This window comes from Mandrillus leucophaeus, unplaced genomic scaffold, assembly GCF_000951045.1.
Source record: "Mandrillus leucophaeus isolate KB7577 unplaced genomic scaffold, Mleu.le_1.0 Scaffold81, whole genome shotgun sequence".
NCBI lineage: Eukaryota > Metazoa > Chordata > Mammalia > Primates > Cercopithecidae > Mandrillus > Mandrillus leucophaeus.
In genome coordinates, this window is record NW_012108808.1 from 642028 (window position 1) to 658981 (window position 16954).

The 16954-nt window shown below is 38.4% G+C and overlaps 1 protein-coding gene across 1 annotated transcript in view; it reads left to right on the forward strand.

The window, feature by feature from the left end:
- Positions 1 to 295: 295 nt before the first annotated feature.
- CPE (carboxypeptidase E) overlaps positions 296 to 16954 on the forward strand; it is a 133204-nt gene continuing 116545 nt past the window's right edge. Inside the window, exon 1 of the mRNA XM_011967782.1 lies at positions 296 to 1082. Coding sequence (XP_011823172.1) covers positions 776 to 1082 — 307 coding nt within the window. The 5' untranslated portion in view covers positions 296 to 775. The remainder of the gene's footprint in view (positions 1083 to 16954) is intronic.

Sequence of the window (16954 nt, forward strand, 5' to 3'; positions counted from 1 at the left end):
TCTAGGAACGTGCATAAATGCAATTAAGGACAGTTATCTACAAATTGGAAGAAAGCATTTCTATTCTCTTAAATCTCTGAATCAAAGCACTTAATGTTCTGATTTCCAGCAAGACCTTCCAAGAAATGAAAACCCAACCCTTGGGTTTGTGTTTGGACTCTTGATACAGTTATGAAAGACGCATCAGGAGATGGCAAGTGGCTGCCAATACTTCCTTTTTTTCTGGAATATTCTCTAATACTTGGTGCATCAGGATGGAAACTGGAAGGCTTGGAATAGATGTCCCTTTAAAAGGCTCCAGTAACAATACAAGAATATTTTTTCCATACGCAGTGACGTGGGTGGGTCATGGGTGTCTCAATGACAGTAACGTTCCCGAACCCCAGACCTTAGCTGTCATTTCACCTGCGTCGTCCCGGACGCCATTTGGCTGTTGACATGGTTCCGAGCCAATAAATAACGCCAGCAGCCCTCCCAAATCCACGCCGGCCCGTCTCGCTCTCCGCCGGCCCCCTCCTCGCAGTGGTTTCTCCTGCAGCTCCCCTGGGCTCTGCGGCCAGTAGTGCAGCCCGCGGAGCCGCGGCTTCGCCCCTCTCCTCTGGGTGGCCCCAGTGCGCCGGCTGACACTCATTCAACCGGGGAAGGTGAGGCGAGTGGAGGCTGGTGCGGAACTTGCCGCCGCCCCCAGCAGCGCCGGCCGGCTAAGCCCAGGTCCGGGCAGACAAAAGAGGCCGCCCGCGTAGGAAGGCACGGCTGGCGGCGGCGGAGCGCAGTGATGGCCGGGCGAGGGGGCCGCGCGCTGCTGGCTCTGTGCGGGGCACTGGCTGCCTGCGGGTGGCTCCTGGGCGCCGAAGCCCAGGAGCCCGGGGCTCCCGCGGCCGGCATGAGGCGGCGCCGGCGGCTGCAGCAGGAGGACGGCATCTCCTTCGAGTACCACCGCTATCCCGAGCTGCGCGAGGCGCTCGTGTCCGTGTGGCTGCAGTGCACCGCCATCAGCAGGATTTACACGGTGGGGCGCAGCTTCGAGGGCCGGGAGCTCCTGGTCATCGAGCTATCCGACAACCCTGGCGTCCATGAGCCTGGTAAGGGTGCTGCCCCCTGACAGCCATGGGGGCATCCCGGAGGGCGGGCGGCAGAGGGTGGGACTGCTGGTGGTGGGGGAAGGAGGGAGGGATAGGCCCAGGGGGGCTTCTTGGTAAAAGGTATCTAAGGTGGAAGGTGGGAAGTGGAGGGAGGGATGGAAATGGGGAAGAACCCGACTTAGAGTGCCAGGGGCCCAATTTCTGCTTTTCCGTCCCATCCGCTCATCCCCAAGCCCATCTTCCCAGACCTTAGCCCACCCTCTAGTGAGTATAGGTTTTGGGAGGCTGGGGTGGCGGGGGTGGGGGGTAGCAATACGGAAAAAACAAATCCTGACGCACGCAACCCCAGCGGTCGTTCTCACTTTGCTGTGTGAAAAAACCAAAGGAATGATTGCGAATCCCCAGCAAGGAGGGTTGGTCTTCCGTGCTGACATAAGTAGAAAGATAAGGTGCAGAAGGCAGTGATTTAGAGGCAAGGAGAACGAGTTATTTCTCATTTTTTTTCTCTAATTTCCAGAGGACCAGTTTATTGGCTCTATGTACCCATCTCTACCTGTGAGTGCATAAGTATTAGGTACACTCGCTGCTGTGGGTGCTCGGGGGATCTTAGGGATATTGCCAATCTGGGGTGGTGGTGTATGCAGACACGTCGGCCCCCCTCCTCCTACCAGGGTGAAAAGTGGTTTCTGACTGATGTTCAGATTTTGAAACGGTACAAGGCCTTTCCAAGGGAAAAGGAGTATTCCATTTTCTATGCTATAACCATTTGAGATGAATAGTTTGTGATGGGATCTTTATTCCAACTGATGTTCCCAAATAACCATCGGTATTCATCTTTCCTAGGAGTATGTTAAAGCACGTTTTGATTTATGTTAATTGTGATGCATTTAGTATTAATAAAGAGGTATTTAAAAATGTTCTTGGGACTTTTTTTCATTATGTTTCTGCTTAGGAAATAATTCAGGCCTGGTCTTCTAATAATCAAGGTATGGCTAAAGTAATCTGTGCTAATAATATCAGCATGGGATGCTTAATTTTTGTTTAATGACAAAGCAAGCAAGAAAAGTAGGCTAAAAATTCTCATTGAAGGGCCAGAGTAGTTTTATAATGATGCATAGAGCCAAACTGAGAAAGGATTAAAATAGGCGATCAGTAGACATTTTGATCTTCAAATGTATAGTAGATAGGTTGATCAAGAGTAAATCTTCAGGAAATATTTCTTACCTTCAAATAATATAAGAAAAAAAGGTTTGTGTAAGTTTGCTGTCAAAATTCTAAGATCAGATCCTAGAAAACATTTAATATTAACTACTCTATCTGGCAGGATTCAGCATGTAGGACTGGACATTTTGAAACTTAGTTTCATACTGTTAGCTGAAGATAGGGAAAAATTTTAAATGTGATAACTGATTTTCAGCTAAATCCAATAACCAAAGCCAAGACATCCTAGGCACAGTTAAAGCTAATGTAAGTATTTGTGACTCTCCTGCTGCCTTCTTAAGGAAAACCCTTTGTTACTCTATTTTGTAGATTGATCCCAGAGTTTTCTGCATTGTTACTTCAGAGAGATTATATGAAAGCGAATGTTTAACTTTTTGGTGTTTCAAATTTGGAAATAAAATTTTAAAGTGGTATTACTCTTAGAATGTGACATGCTTTAGAAAATGAAAACAATGATTCCTTTGCTTAAGTATCTGGAATATATAGTTCATCAAGGTTTGCAAATCCTTCTTTTAGATTGCAAGCTTTGTGAAGTGGGGACCCTGACTCCAGAACCCAGCTCATGTTTGGCACACAGTGGGCTTGAATCTACATTATGAAATAATCTACATTATGGAAAAATACTGAATATGCAGTATGGAAAAAATGAATCCATCAATAGCTGCGTAACACAGTGAATTAAAATAAAATGTTTTATTCCTCATACATACAAAATACATTGATTGAATTCCTCTCACAGAGACAAACTTGGAAGTGTTGTACAATATGTACTTTACGATTCCTTTTTAAATGAAGGACACTCTAAGTCTACGGTATTACTAATAGAATACAAAATGTCTATGTCCCTTGTATTTTTAAAAGTAGAAATAAACTATTATAAACCAACGCTAACAAAACTACAAGGGTGATATCCCCCTCCATCACCTTTTATGAGGGTCAAATAGATTAGAAATCTTCAGGAAACTAGTAAATGTAGAGATCTGATCAGTGTACAAGTTTGATGGTGCTTGTGTGAATTAACTTCAGGTAAATGTGGATAAAGGAAAATGTTCACCATTCTTAGATGGCCTTTCAGTTTCTTTTAGATTAAACTATTTTAAGAAGTAAAAAGGAATATTATACTTATTCTTAGGTACAAGTGGGTTCATTCAGTGTTTTTTTTATTGAGCACCTGTGTACTCAAGGTGGACCAGGCCTCTATGAGTTGTGCCTCTGCACAGCCCATAGAAGATAACACAGAAGATAGTCCCTTGCCCTGAGGGGAATAGAGAATTGGGAGGTTGAAGAACAGCATAAACGTATGTGAGGCTGCAAGATTGGCTTTAGGAGGACTGGAAAAAAAGACAGTAGGGTCAACAGGTCAGGGAAACTGGATTATTGAAGAATGGATGACAAGAGACAGGAACTGTACAGTTTGTTGACATTGACAAATTCCAAAATAGCAGGTATAGATATCTGTCTTCACTAGGACTCCTGCTTTTGAAAAAGGGCCAACTGCCTTAACTATTTTCACCTTTTAAGAACCTTATTTTTTGGTTTGAAATAACATTTCTGATTCAGCTTTAGGAAATAATATGGAATTTAACAAATGTGTTTACTTGACTGAAATTTTGAGGTGAAGTGGCTCTCACGTTCGTTTTATTTTCCAGCAAGAGAGGTGTCAGATTTGTTGATAAGTTTTCTTAATCTAGATTCTTTTTCTGAACATTAAAAAAAAAACAGTGGATTTCTAAGGATTTAGTTGTCGTAACAGAAGAACTCCAACAAAATAAAACATAACAGAAGAACTCCAACGAAATAAAACACAATACGCACATAAAGCCCTTTCTTGTGGTGGAATCGGCAAGCTAGACGTTTACTTAGTTAGACTAGCAGTTTTTGGACAGACATGTTTGTTGATACAATTAGCTCTCTTCCTGAGCAGAAAGAAGTGATCTTTATACATGCTTGGTACAGGACGTGGGGTGTAGTTGAGCTTATCTTCTGAAAATGGCTGTCTTTGCAAGATGTTCAACATTTGAATTCATCAAATGGCAAAGCAAATTGCATTTTGAATTGGTCATCGAGGAATAGCCAAACCTATTCTGTGATGACATCTTAGGAATCAGCTTGATTGCTGACCAGCTGAATGTTGGATCTCAGTCATCATTTTGTATCACTTCTGAGGTCTGCAAGAATCTGTTGAGAGAGGGTTGCGAGTAGCAGCCAATTTCAATGAGCAGAATCACAAATGGTCCTGTCATTGGTCTCATCTCCTCAGACATTGTTAAGTCTGGACCCCAGATGGATTTCCTCTACACTGGGAGTTAGTGTTTGTGGCCCATTTGGAACTGGGATGAAGAATGAGCTTAGACTAGGCTAGGGGCTGATTCTAAGTGCTCAGATATGTCCCCATTAGATATCATACCTGCTAGGCATGGTCATTTTCCCATTTTTTCTTTCGTTTTACTTATATTTTATAATTTTTTCTTATTTCCATGCTTAAGGACTCATGTATTCAAACCCAAACATATGCCTTCCCAGGCATATATATCCATCATCGAAATACAGTACTCATAAAAGAAACCTTTGTTAACTTAAGTCTAAGTAATGGATTCTGTGTTCCCAGACCACTCCACCCAGAGTTAAACATGAGTTAAGATTAATTTGCTTAAAACACTATTTCTTTTACATGTAGTTCAAGATTGCTTTTGGGAAGTAAATCTGATTTATAGCTAAAACGCTATCTCAAAAACATTCTTTAGAGCAGGATTTTTCTTTCTCAAAGGCTGGAATGATTATTTTGGACGTATTCCTCTCTGAATCTGTTAAAATTTAAAGTGTATAAATGCCAGTATGCATTTGCCAAATATTGTGATGGAACGTTTAATGCTGGCAAAGTTTCCACACAACTTGAAAAAGAGAAGTGGGGGTTTTTATTATTTATCTGGCCTCTCTTTACAGCAGATTAGTATGTATTAGTGGCAAATGATTACAACTACATAACACCTTAAAATTCGTGAAGATACATGTTAGATCCTAGAGAAGAATCTAGACCTACCACACATGGTCAAGAGTTATTTTTAGATCTGAGTGAGTCAACACAGCTTTTGCCAGAAGTGATGTTCTTGATTGATTTGTGATTGGTTAATGGAAGAGAAGGCAAGTTGGGCTTGCCCCTACATGATAGCCTTTGCTCAGACAAAAGAGGCAGCTTTCTATGACAACGGATTTGAGAGGTGGCAGATGACTCATTTGCTAGTAACTCCCTTACCGGCTTGCCATAAGGGTGAAATCCTATTTCTAAATATTAACAAATACGAAATAGCTCTTGTAAGGGGTGACACATTAACCCAGCTTTTCTCTAAGTATATTTCATAGAACATATATTCAGCATGGTTTGATAGGTATTATGTAAACAAAGATAAGCAGGTTTGTTTATTGAAAGACTTAACAGAGCTCTTAATAGGCTAATGTATGTTTCAAATCTCCAAGGTAGATGCGTACTATATAAGATTTCCCAGCCTTTTACCATGGGATTTCCTTCTCTCCCGCTTCTTTTTTTTTTTTTTTTTTTTTTTTTTTGGTAAAAAAAGGAGGCCTGGTATGGTGGCTCACACCTGGTTGAGGTGGGAGGAATGCTTAAGGCTAGGAGTTCGAGTTCTGCCTAGGCAACATCATGATATCCTGTCTCTACAAAAAAAATAGAATTAGCTGGGCATGGTAGTATTTGTCTGTAGTCCCAGCTACTTGGGAGGCTTGGGAGGGTGATTGAGCCCAGGAGTTTGAGGTTACAGTTAGCCATGATCATACCACTACACTCCAGCCTGGGCGACAGAACGAGACCCTATCTCAGAAACAAAATAACAACAACAACAACAACAACAACGACAACAACAACAACGACAGCAACAATAAAAAAGGCAGCCTATCTTGGAACTAGTGTTACACTAGCATGAGAAACACAGCATTAGCCCATAATCATTCTTTATCATAGTGTTAAATATTCATTTGTCACATGAGACTGGATGTAGAACAAAGAAAAAAATGATTCATTTGGCAATTCTTCAGCAGAGGGCCTCATACAGGGGGCTCTTCAGGGGTAGGGAACATATGTTTTCCATTTTTTTCCTCCATAAACAGCTAGTATAGTGGTTTATGTAGAGTAGGCTTTTAAGTTATGCTTAGAATCAGAGCATGATGCTGAGGCAATGAGGCAGAGGAGAAATAATTTTGTTTGTTTGCTTTTTTCTCTCCTTATGGAGCTGAAAAGGACAAATCATTTTCATGAAAATGATTAAAGTTACACAAATGCCTTACAATTCTTTTATTGTTAAATAACTTCATGCTTTTAACTTTTGTTCACCTCTTTTCCTTGTGTATGAAATGGGAATACGTTAAGAACTCAGAACTCACAGGATCGCTATGAGGCCAAAGTAGTGTAGTGTACAGAAACACATTTCATGGAGCTGCTTACATCTAGTTATGAAGAAGAAACGCTAATTTGTAAATATTCTTTTCTTACTTTCAGTTTGTCTGGAAACTGTGCTCCATGCCCTTTACGGTCATTTAGAGTAGGCACTCTTGGCTGCGTTGCCATGTGAGATCTGCCTCCACCAATCCTGCCGCATGCTTTCCTGTTAGGATGCTGTTGCACAGGCCTAGTTGATAGCCCTGAAGGACTTTTTCCCTCTTCTCACGGTTTTTTGTGTACATGTTTGCTTTTTTTTTTTTTTGAGATGGGGTCTTGCTGTGTCACTCAGGCTAGAGTGAAGTGGCACGATCATCGCTCATTGCAGCCTTGAACTCTAGGGCTCAAGGTGTGTCCCTTCTCACCCTCCTGAATAGCTGGGACTACAGGTGTGAGCCACTACACCCTGCCTGTTTGCCTTTTATCAGTTTTAAAATGTGGGACATTCTTGCTTTTCTTCAGTTTGACATGATGATGAACAATAATCAAGCAAGCTTGAATCAAGCAAGCGTCAACTCAATAGGAGCAAAGTGTGCGACAGTATTTGAGTATGTCTTTAAGGTTGTTTCTTTAGGTAGCCAAATAAATCTAGGGCAGTATCAACATTTTCATTGGCAATCTGACTTATTTTCCTAAAGAATTTATGATGAAACTGCTCAGGTCCTGACTAACTTAGTCTTTTACAGTCTCAGCAGAAGCAAAAGCTCTTTGAAACCTCCTTTCTCCCGGCTCCCTAACTCTCTTGCCTCTACTGGGGCTCTTTCTTTATGCTTCCATTTTTCTTTGGAGAGCTGTCATGTAAAGAATTACAGCGAGGACTTTGATGTCAGGGGACTTGAGCTCAAATCCCAAGGCTTCTTATTTTTAGCTGAGTGTCCCTGGGCAAGTCCATTAACTTCTCTCTACCTCCCAAATTCATCACCTATGAAACGACAATAACGTCATGATTAAATGAGGTGGTAAATATAAAGTTCTTAATTCAATATGTGGCAACAATTATTATTACCTCATTATGGCATTTTCCATTGTTGGTCTACATGGGATAAATATATAGACAAAATACAATCCCGGACTACAAGAAGCTCCTATAGCTCCTGTAGCTTCTTGTGCTCTGGGATTGTATTTTGTTTATATATATATTTTTTAATCCCAAATGTCTAGTATTATGCTTGGGACATAGTGGCCACTCAGTGAATATTTTTGAATAAATGAAGTTTCTCAAATAGGCAAAAATGCATATCATAAAACAAAGCCATGTTGGTCGATGTTGACATCATGCACATTAGCATGCCAGAAGTGTGATAACAAGAAAGGATAGAAATGGTACTTCTCTTTTGCATATGCTTATTTTTTGTGTGCACTGAATCCAGTTTTGCATAATGGAGAAATACACCAATGTGAATAACATGTCTTTTCAAGTTTCAGTGCTGAACTTGCTGTGTCTGTTGTCTCATGTAACTGGACTAGTAAGGGGCTCTCTTCCTTTTGGAAGAGAAGAGTCTTCAGACATTTTAGAAAGTTAAACTGCTTTTTAAGTGTTAAATAAACATTTTAAAGATAATTGGTAAGCATTGATTTAGTAAAATTTTGATCTTTAAAAACTCTGCATGAGACCCGAGTGTTGCAAACTAAGGACTGTGTGCTTGTTTTTAACACAGAAGATAGGCATCTCCAGGTTTTCATTTTCCTTTCACTCGTGAAATGGTATTCAAATTGTGCACTCTGAAATGCCAAGAGGAGGAGGTTTATCCGAGCTAGGTGATGGTTCAAATGAACTTAAATTTGAAACATATTTAAATTTGCCCTTTTCTTCCCTTCTCATTAATTACTGGGATTGCCATGAGTCCATTGTTCTGTGAAGGTTTCTCTTTCTTTGAACATTCTGGGTACAGTGTTTTGTAAGTGATCTAACTGCCAGCTCTTTCTAATCAAACACGGCCCAAGAGAAGAGCCTGTTCGTGTTACTAGTGTCTTTTACGATTTTCAAATGATTTACTCACTTCTTTAACTGTCCCCAGATGAGTAATCTTTGAAGAGTAGGGTGGCACATGTGGAATATTAAAGAGATGGCTCTTAAAGATAAATGAATTACTTATGATAATACACCATGGAACAACTTTCCACTACTGGTAAATATTTTGTTTTCTACAGAAATCTGTTTACTATCAACCTCATTGCTAAACATCATAGTTCTATAATAAAAAGAATCCCCTCATTTGAAGACATTTCATTTCAAACAAAGGCTGATTATTTTAAAAATGGATGCAAATTGTTTATTTTCTAAATAAACCTGAATATAACTTTTAAATTCAGGTTGCTAAAAAACCTCTTGCTGGCTGGGCGTGGTGTCTCACACCTGTAATCCCAGCACTTTGGGAGGCCAAGGCAGGAGGATCATGAAGTCGGGAGTTCGAGACCAGCCTGACCAATATGGTGAAACCCCGTCTCTACTAAAAATACAAAAATTAGCCAGCTGTGGTGGCGCATGCCTATAATCCCAGCTACTCAGGAGGCTGAGACAGGAGAATCGCTTGAACCTGGAGGTGGAGGTTGTGGTGAGCTGAGATCGCACCACTGTACTCCAGCCTGGGTGACAAGCGAGACTCTTTCAAAACAAAAAACAAAAAACGAAAAACCTCCATGTTGGTCAGGCTGGTCTTGAACTTCCGACCTCAGGTGATCTGCCCACCCTGGCCTCCCAAAGTCCTGGGATTACAGGCATGAGCCACTGCTCCTGGCCCCCCAAAATTTCTTGCTGTAGTTATGTATGTCAAGGTAATTGGAAGGAACAATAATTATCGCATTTATTTGCTCAATGCAGGTAACTCCTCGTATGTTCAGATCCCAAAGTGATGCTGACTGATTGGACCTATCCAATTTCTCTTCCTATAGAGGAGAAAGTATTTAAAATCATAAAATCTTTCCTTCGCTATGCAGCTGCTGTTCACTACCATTGTGCAGTGTTTCTCCAAGAAATAGCTTATTTCTAGAACTCTGCTCAAAACGTGCACAGATCACAACTTTTAGCCTTGAGTTTAGCATAGTGAAACTTCAATATAAAGATTGTATTGTCACCTTCCTGACCCATGTCCTGAATACCCTTTTTCCTTTTCTTATTTTAGCCAAGCGGTGATTTCCAAAATAACCTTTCTCCATAACTATTGTAAAATATTACTGTGTGTCATTCCACACTGAAATTAACTTTCCGAGATGAAAATATAGGCCTTTTTAAATAGAACTAATAATTTTAATGTAATTTAGGGAGTATTTAATGAACACTTACTATGTCCATGCCATTTTACTTTACCTGCTGGTCACCCTTTGAGGCAACGCCATTGTATTTCTTGAAATGTGTTATTTCATTTTTTGCTTTGGATTCACTCTTTCATGCACATCGAGCTTATATTGCATGCTGTATAACCAGTGGATACATTACTTGATTCTGCAAAATGCCTGCTGCATATGATGCAGGGGTTGAAGGCGTCTCTATTCTATTCTTAATGTAGCAAACACAAAGGCAATATCTGTAGCGGAAACTATTGAAAATGTTAAAGACATTTGCAAAATGCAATACTTTTTGTTCTTTTTATGTTTTAGGTGCAGTGCTGGACATCTGATTTTAAAGTGCAACAGTCCTACTCAAACATTTTTACTTGTCTCAGATCTTGACATTGTTCAGTACAGATTTTTTTTCTTTAAGTTTACTAGAGGAAGCCGGTCTTACTCATTGTGGGAACTCAGTAAATGTTAAGCCAGATTTTCAACATAACCAGCATCAGGGGAATTAAATTCATGCACTTTTGGAAACTGCATTAACTCCACAAAATCAACAAGACCTTTACACAGCTCACACAAAGAGAAATCAGCTGCTGCATGTATTTTCTCAAGAGTCAAATTCAGTTTTGGGAAAATGCTAAAGCCATAACAATATATATGTAGATAAATCTCATGTGAATACTATTACATAGATATATAATGAATGATACTATGGAGCTAAATAGACTAAAATACTATCTAGACATATAGGTTTTATCTAGGGTTTGATGATGGCAAGATAATTGTGAATGTAGAAGTCATCTTTGCTTTAAATTTCAAATTGGTTTAACTATTTATATTTATAGACTTCACTCCTATCTATACAATAGCCCTTGTTTTTCTTGTTTTTACTTCTACTCATAGCTATTTTCAGGAATTGAGAGTTTTTTCTTTAATCTGAGTGGTTGGTTCTTGTAAAAATATCATTTCTGAAGAATTTTTTTTTTTTCTGGAAGTTTTCTTGGGCTATTGTTGTTCTCTGGGTTTTTAAACAGTTGGGCTGACTTTGCCTTTGCTTTCAACAGAATGCTAACCAGATACCTTCTGAGATAGGTTACAACTTCATGGCTTAAAGTATTGCTTGTGCTGGAGTTGTCTTTCTCCCTGGAGAACAGTCCTTGAGAAATAATTTCATAGCCAAACATGCTAAAACTGTTAGAAGGTTGAGGTGACTTAATGGCCATTTATAAATTAAACTCTGTAAAAGTATTTGGCAAATAAATATTATTAAATGCCACTAACATAATAAATGAAGAAGTCCAAACATCTAGTGAAAATTATAATTTCAATTAGATTTAGGACATATTTTATAATGTCAGAGCTTAATTTTCACAGTTGCCAAATTATAAAGTGAAATGTCTTCTCATTTTCTTAAGGAGACATTTTCAAACTTGTCTGTTTTCTGGAATCAAGATAGTGACCGCACATTTCAGTGTGGACCATCTGCTGCATCTGTCAGGTCTATAGTAGGTTCTCAATATGTTGCTGAAAGTGATGAGTGAGTGAACACTTCAGAATGAATGACACACATGTTAGATCTAGTTATACACACTTTGCCAAACCATTAACATGCATGCAAGCACACCTGCTTCTCAACCTGCAAGGCAAATAGTTACATCAATACATAATTCTGCCTTCCTTCTAGAACCGTGACCTTGAGGAGAGGTGGCTATCTTTGGCAGATTAATTATTGTATCCACAGTGCTTGGCATGTATATTTTGTCGCCAACTGGATCTTATGTTAATGTTCCACCCTAGGCTGGTCGTGTTTCTTGTTCTGGTTTTTTCTGTATTGAGCCCTGGTTCTGTGTTGCCTTCAATCTCCTCAGTGAGATGCAGGTCCTCATTCTGTTCTTGCATTTAACATTAATTTCTCCATACAATGGGTCAGACTCAGTACTTAAAATAAGGAGGCTTCCTCCTCTGGAAGAATTTTTGCTGCCATTTCTTGACTCCAAATGCATGAGCTGCAGAAAACTTTAGAAGTGTTGAACATGTGCAAAATACCTGACAAAAATGCTTCTATGTGTTAATGCATAGGAAGAATTCTATAAGCTTTCCTCAAATTAGCCTTCTTCAAATTAGAATAACCTCTGGGTTGAATGTTATTAAATACTTAGAATGGTCTCCCCAATGTCCATAACGGGTTAGTTTCGGTATTCCACTGGTCAGTGTAGCATTGGGATTAGTAGCGTTTTTATATTTTCATATGTATGAGTAACACACATTTTTACTGTACTTGTCAAAACTATTTCAATTTCTAATTTCCTGTCCACTAGTTAACTATGGAGTGAACATGAGAAACTTCATTAAAAGAGTATATTCATTTTACTCGTGTGTCTAAATTGTTAGGTTGTATGTTGAGGACAACTCTAGATTTCTCTCCAGCAGTGAAAAACATGAACTATGTGATATTTTTAATATTTCTGAGATCCTTTTCTATTGTTTCTAGACTTCTGAGTATGCTTTTTTAAAATAGGAGATTCAGATTACTGGATAGATGGGAGCAGGCATGAGCCACTGCTCCTGGCCCCCCAAAATTTCTTGCTGTAGTTATGTATGTCAAGGTAATTGGAAGGAACAATAATTATCGCATTTATTTGCTCAATGCAGGTAACTCCTCGTATGTTCAGATCCCAAAGTGATGCTGACTGATTGGACCTATCCAATTTCTCTTCCTATAGAGGAGAAAGTATTTAAAATCATAAAATCTTTCCTTCGCTATGCAGCTGCTGTTCACTACCATTGTGCAGTGTTTCTCCAAGAAATAGCTTATTTCTAGAACTCTGCTCAAAACGTGCACAGATCACAACTTTTAGCCTTGAGTTTAGCATAGTGAAACTTCAATATAAAGATTGTATTGTCACCTTCCTGACCCATGTCCTGAATACCCTTTTTCCTTTTCTTTTTTTAGCCAAGCGGTGATTTCTAAAATAACCTTTCTTCATAACTATTGTAAAATATTACTGTGTGTCATTCCACACTGAAATTAACTTTCCGAGATGAAAATATAGGCCTTTTTAAATAGAACTAATAATTTTAATGTAATTTAGGGAGTATTTAATGAACACTTACTATGTCCATGCCATTTTACTTTACCTGCTGGTCACCCTTTGAGGCAACGCCATTGTATTTCTTGAAATGTGTTATTTCATTTTTTGCTTTGGATTCACTCTTTCATGCACATCGAGCTTATATTGCATGCTGTATAACCAGTGGATACATTACTTGATTCTGCAAAATGCCTGCTGCATATGATGCAGGGGTTGAAGGCTTCTCTATTCTATTCTTAATGTAGCAAACACAAAGGCAATATCTGTAGCGGAAACTATTGAAAATGTTAAAGACATTTGCAAAATGCAATACTTTTTGTTCTTTTTATGTTTTAGGTGCAGTGCTGGACATCTGATTTTAAAGTGCAACAGTCCTACTCAAACATTTTTACTTGTCTCAGATCTTGACATTGTTCAGTACAGATTTTTTTTCTTTAAGTTTACTAGAGGAAGCCGGTCTTACTCATTGTGGGAACTCAGTAAATGTTAAGCCAGATTTTCAACATAACCAGCATCAGGGGAATTAAATTCATGCACTTTTGGAAACTGCATTAACTCCACAAAATCAACAAGACCTTTACACAGCTCACACAAAGAGAAATCAGCTGCTGCATGTATTTTCTCAAGAGTCAAATTCAGTTTTGGGAAAATGCTAAAGCCATAACAATATATATGTAGATAAATCTCATGTGAATACTATTACATAGATATATAATGAATGATACTATGGAGCTAAATAGACTAAAATACTATCTAGACATATAGGTTTTATCTAGGGTTTGATGATGGCAAGATAATTGTGAATGTAGAAGTCATCTTTGCTTTAAATTTCAAATTGGTTTAACTATTTATATTTATAGACTTCACTCCTATCTATACAATAGCCCTTGTTTTTCTTGTTTTTACTTCTACTCATAGCTATTTTCAGGAATTGAGAGTTTTTTCTTTAATCTGAGTGGTTGGTTCTTGTAAAAATATCATTTCTGAAGAATTTTTTTTTTTTCTGGAAGTTTTCTTGGGCTATTGTTGTTCTCTGGGTTTTTAAACAGTTGGGCTGACTTTGCCTTTGCTTTCAACAGAATGCTAACCAGATACCTTCTGAGATAGGTTACAACTTCATGGCTTAAAGTATTGCTTGTGCTGGAGTTGTCTTTCTCCCTGGAGAACAGTCCTTGAGAAATAATTTCATAGCCAAACATGCTAAAACTGTTAGAAGGTTGAGGTGACTTAATGGCCATTTATAAATTAAACTCTGTAAAAGTATTTGGCAAATAAATATTATTAAATGCCACTAACATAATAAATGAAGAAGTCCAAACATCTAGTGAAAATTATAATTTCAATTAGATTTAGGACATATTTTATAATGTCAGAGCTTAATTTTCACAGTTGCCAAATTATAAAGTGAAATGTCTTCTCATTTTCTTAAGGAGACATTTTCAAACTTGTCTGTTTTCTGGAATCAAGATAGTGACCGCACATTTCAGTGTGGACCATCTGCTGCATCTGTCAGGTCTATAGTAGGTTCTCAATATGTTGCTGAAAGTGATGAGTGAGTGAACACTTCAGAATGAATGACACACATGTTAGATCTAGTTATACACACTTTGCCAAACCATTAACATGCATGCAAGCACACCTGCTTCTCAACCTGCAAGGCAAATAGTTACATCAATACATAATTCTGCCTTCCTTCTAGAACCGTGACCTTGAGGAGAGGTGGCTATCTTTGGCAGATTAATTATTGTATCCACAGTGCTTGGCATGTATATTTTGTCGCCAACTGGATCTTATGTTAATGTTCCACCCTAGGCTGGTCGTGTTTCTTGTTCTGGTTTTTTCTGTATTGAGCCCTGGTTCTGTGTTGCCTTCAATCTCCTCAGTGAGATGCAGGTCCTCATTCTGTTCTTGCATTTAACATTAATTTCTCCATACAATGGGTCAGACTCAGTACTTAAAATAAGGAGGCTTCCTCCTCTGGAAGAATTTTTGCTGCCATTTCTTGACTCCAAATGCATGAGCTGCAGAAAACTTTAGAAGTGTTGAACATGTGCAAAATACCTGACAAAAATGCTTCTATGTGTTAATGCATAGGAAGAATTCTATAAGCTTTCCTCAAATTAGCCTTCTTCAAATTAGAATAACCTCTGGGTTGAATGTTATTAAATACTTAGAATGGTCTCCCCAATGTCCATAACGGGTTAGTTTCGGTATTCCACTGGTCAGTGTAGCATTGGGATTAGTAGCGTTTTTATATTTTCATATGTATGAGTAACACACATTTTTACTGTACTTGTCAAAACTATTTCAATTTCTAATTTCCTGTCCACTAGTTAACTATGGAGTGAACATGAGAAACTTCATTAAAAGAGTATATTCATTTTACTCGTGTGTCTAAATTGTTAGGTTGTATGTTGAGGACAACTCTAGATTTCTCTCCAGCAGTGAAAAACATGAACTATGTGATATTTTTAATATTTCTGAGATCCTTTTCTATTGTTTCTAGACTTCTGAGTATGCTTTTTTAAAATAGGAGATTCAGATTACTGGATAGATGGGAGTGAGGGCACCTTATGCTATTTTAACAAACATTTTCCCTTTTCCTTTGAGTCTATTTCAATTTGCACAAACTGTATCTTAAAAAATTACACCTAATTTTCAGGGACATCAATTCAGTACGAGGTATTTTTCCTGAAAAGTTTTAAAATTCTTATTCTTGTTGCTGTTACTATTTTAACATTGAAGCTGCATTCATTGGACACTATAATTCTGTGACCTCTGTACGGGGAAAGTGAATCAATGAGAATGCGCTTCTTAAATGAATGTACAGAAGATTGAGACTTGTTAGTATTTTTTCAAAAATTCACTGGACAAAGGTAATGCATTCATGGACTCCATAAAGACAGTAGTATAAGGAAAACATTCATACCTCTGCCAACATTTCCAAAAGGCCAAGAAGGCTCTCGTTCGTGGAATACGTTACATTTTCCATAATGTTCTCAGCCCTTCAGACCAGGTAGTAAGAATGCTTTATTATCAAAAAGGCCCTACTAACAACTTGCAGTATAAATCATCCTAATTGGACAGGTCACCGAGAAAAAATAAAGACATTCATTCACCAGGCATTTGGAAATTCCAGGTAGAAATGCTTTCAAACCAGGTCACATTTGGAAATCCAACTCTGAGTAGTAGAGCGCTGTAAACGAAATACTGCATCTTTCATTTCTTTATGTGTTATTATATTTGTAGCACAACTGTACTTATTTAACAGTAATAACTAAGTGCCTCCTATATGAGTGACATTCTGCAAATTGAAGAGATATTTCAAAAGGGAGCAAGAAACAACAGCATTTTACCAAGTACTTGGTACGAAGGTATTGACTCTAATTCTTTAGGGAGTTATAAGAGAGTGGTTTGTAATGGAGGGCTTTCAGAAGGAGGTGGGGATTTGAGCAGGACTTAAAAGATGCATAAGATATGGAAAGACAAAGAGAGGACTTTATTTTAAGCTCGTAAATCGTTCACACTTCTTGGGCCTTTTTCTTCATTGTTCTGAATGTGGTGACATATAAGCATTCAAGATACATTGTGCCAGATAATTATGTTCCATTAACATGTGAAATTTTCATCTACAGAAAATTTTTGTCTAGAGAATGCAGTTTTGTTTAGAGAATACAGTTTTGTTTAGAGAATGCAGTTTTGGGGGTGCTCTCCTTTGGGGCTGATTTCCCTCATCAAGATGGTAAAACTATTTAGGATATAGCATATACTAATATACTAATAAATATAGTATATATACTAAGTGTATATACCATTATTCCATATATTAGTAT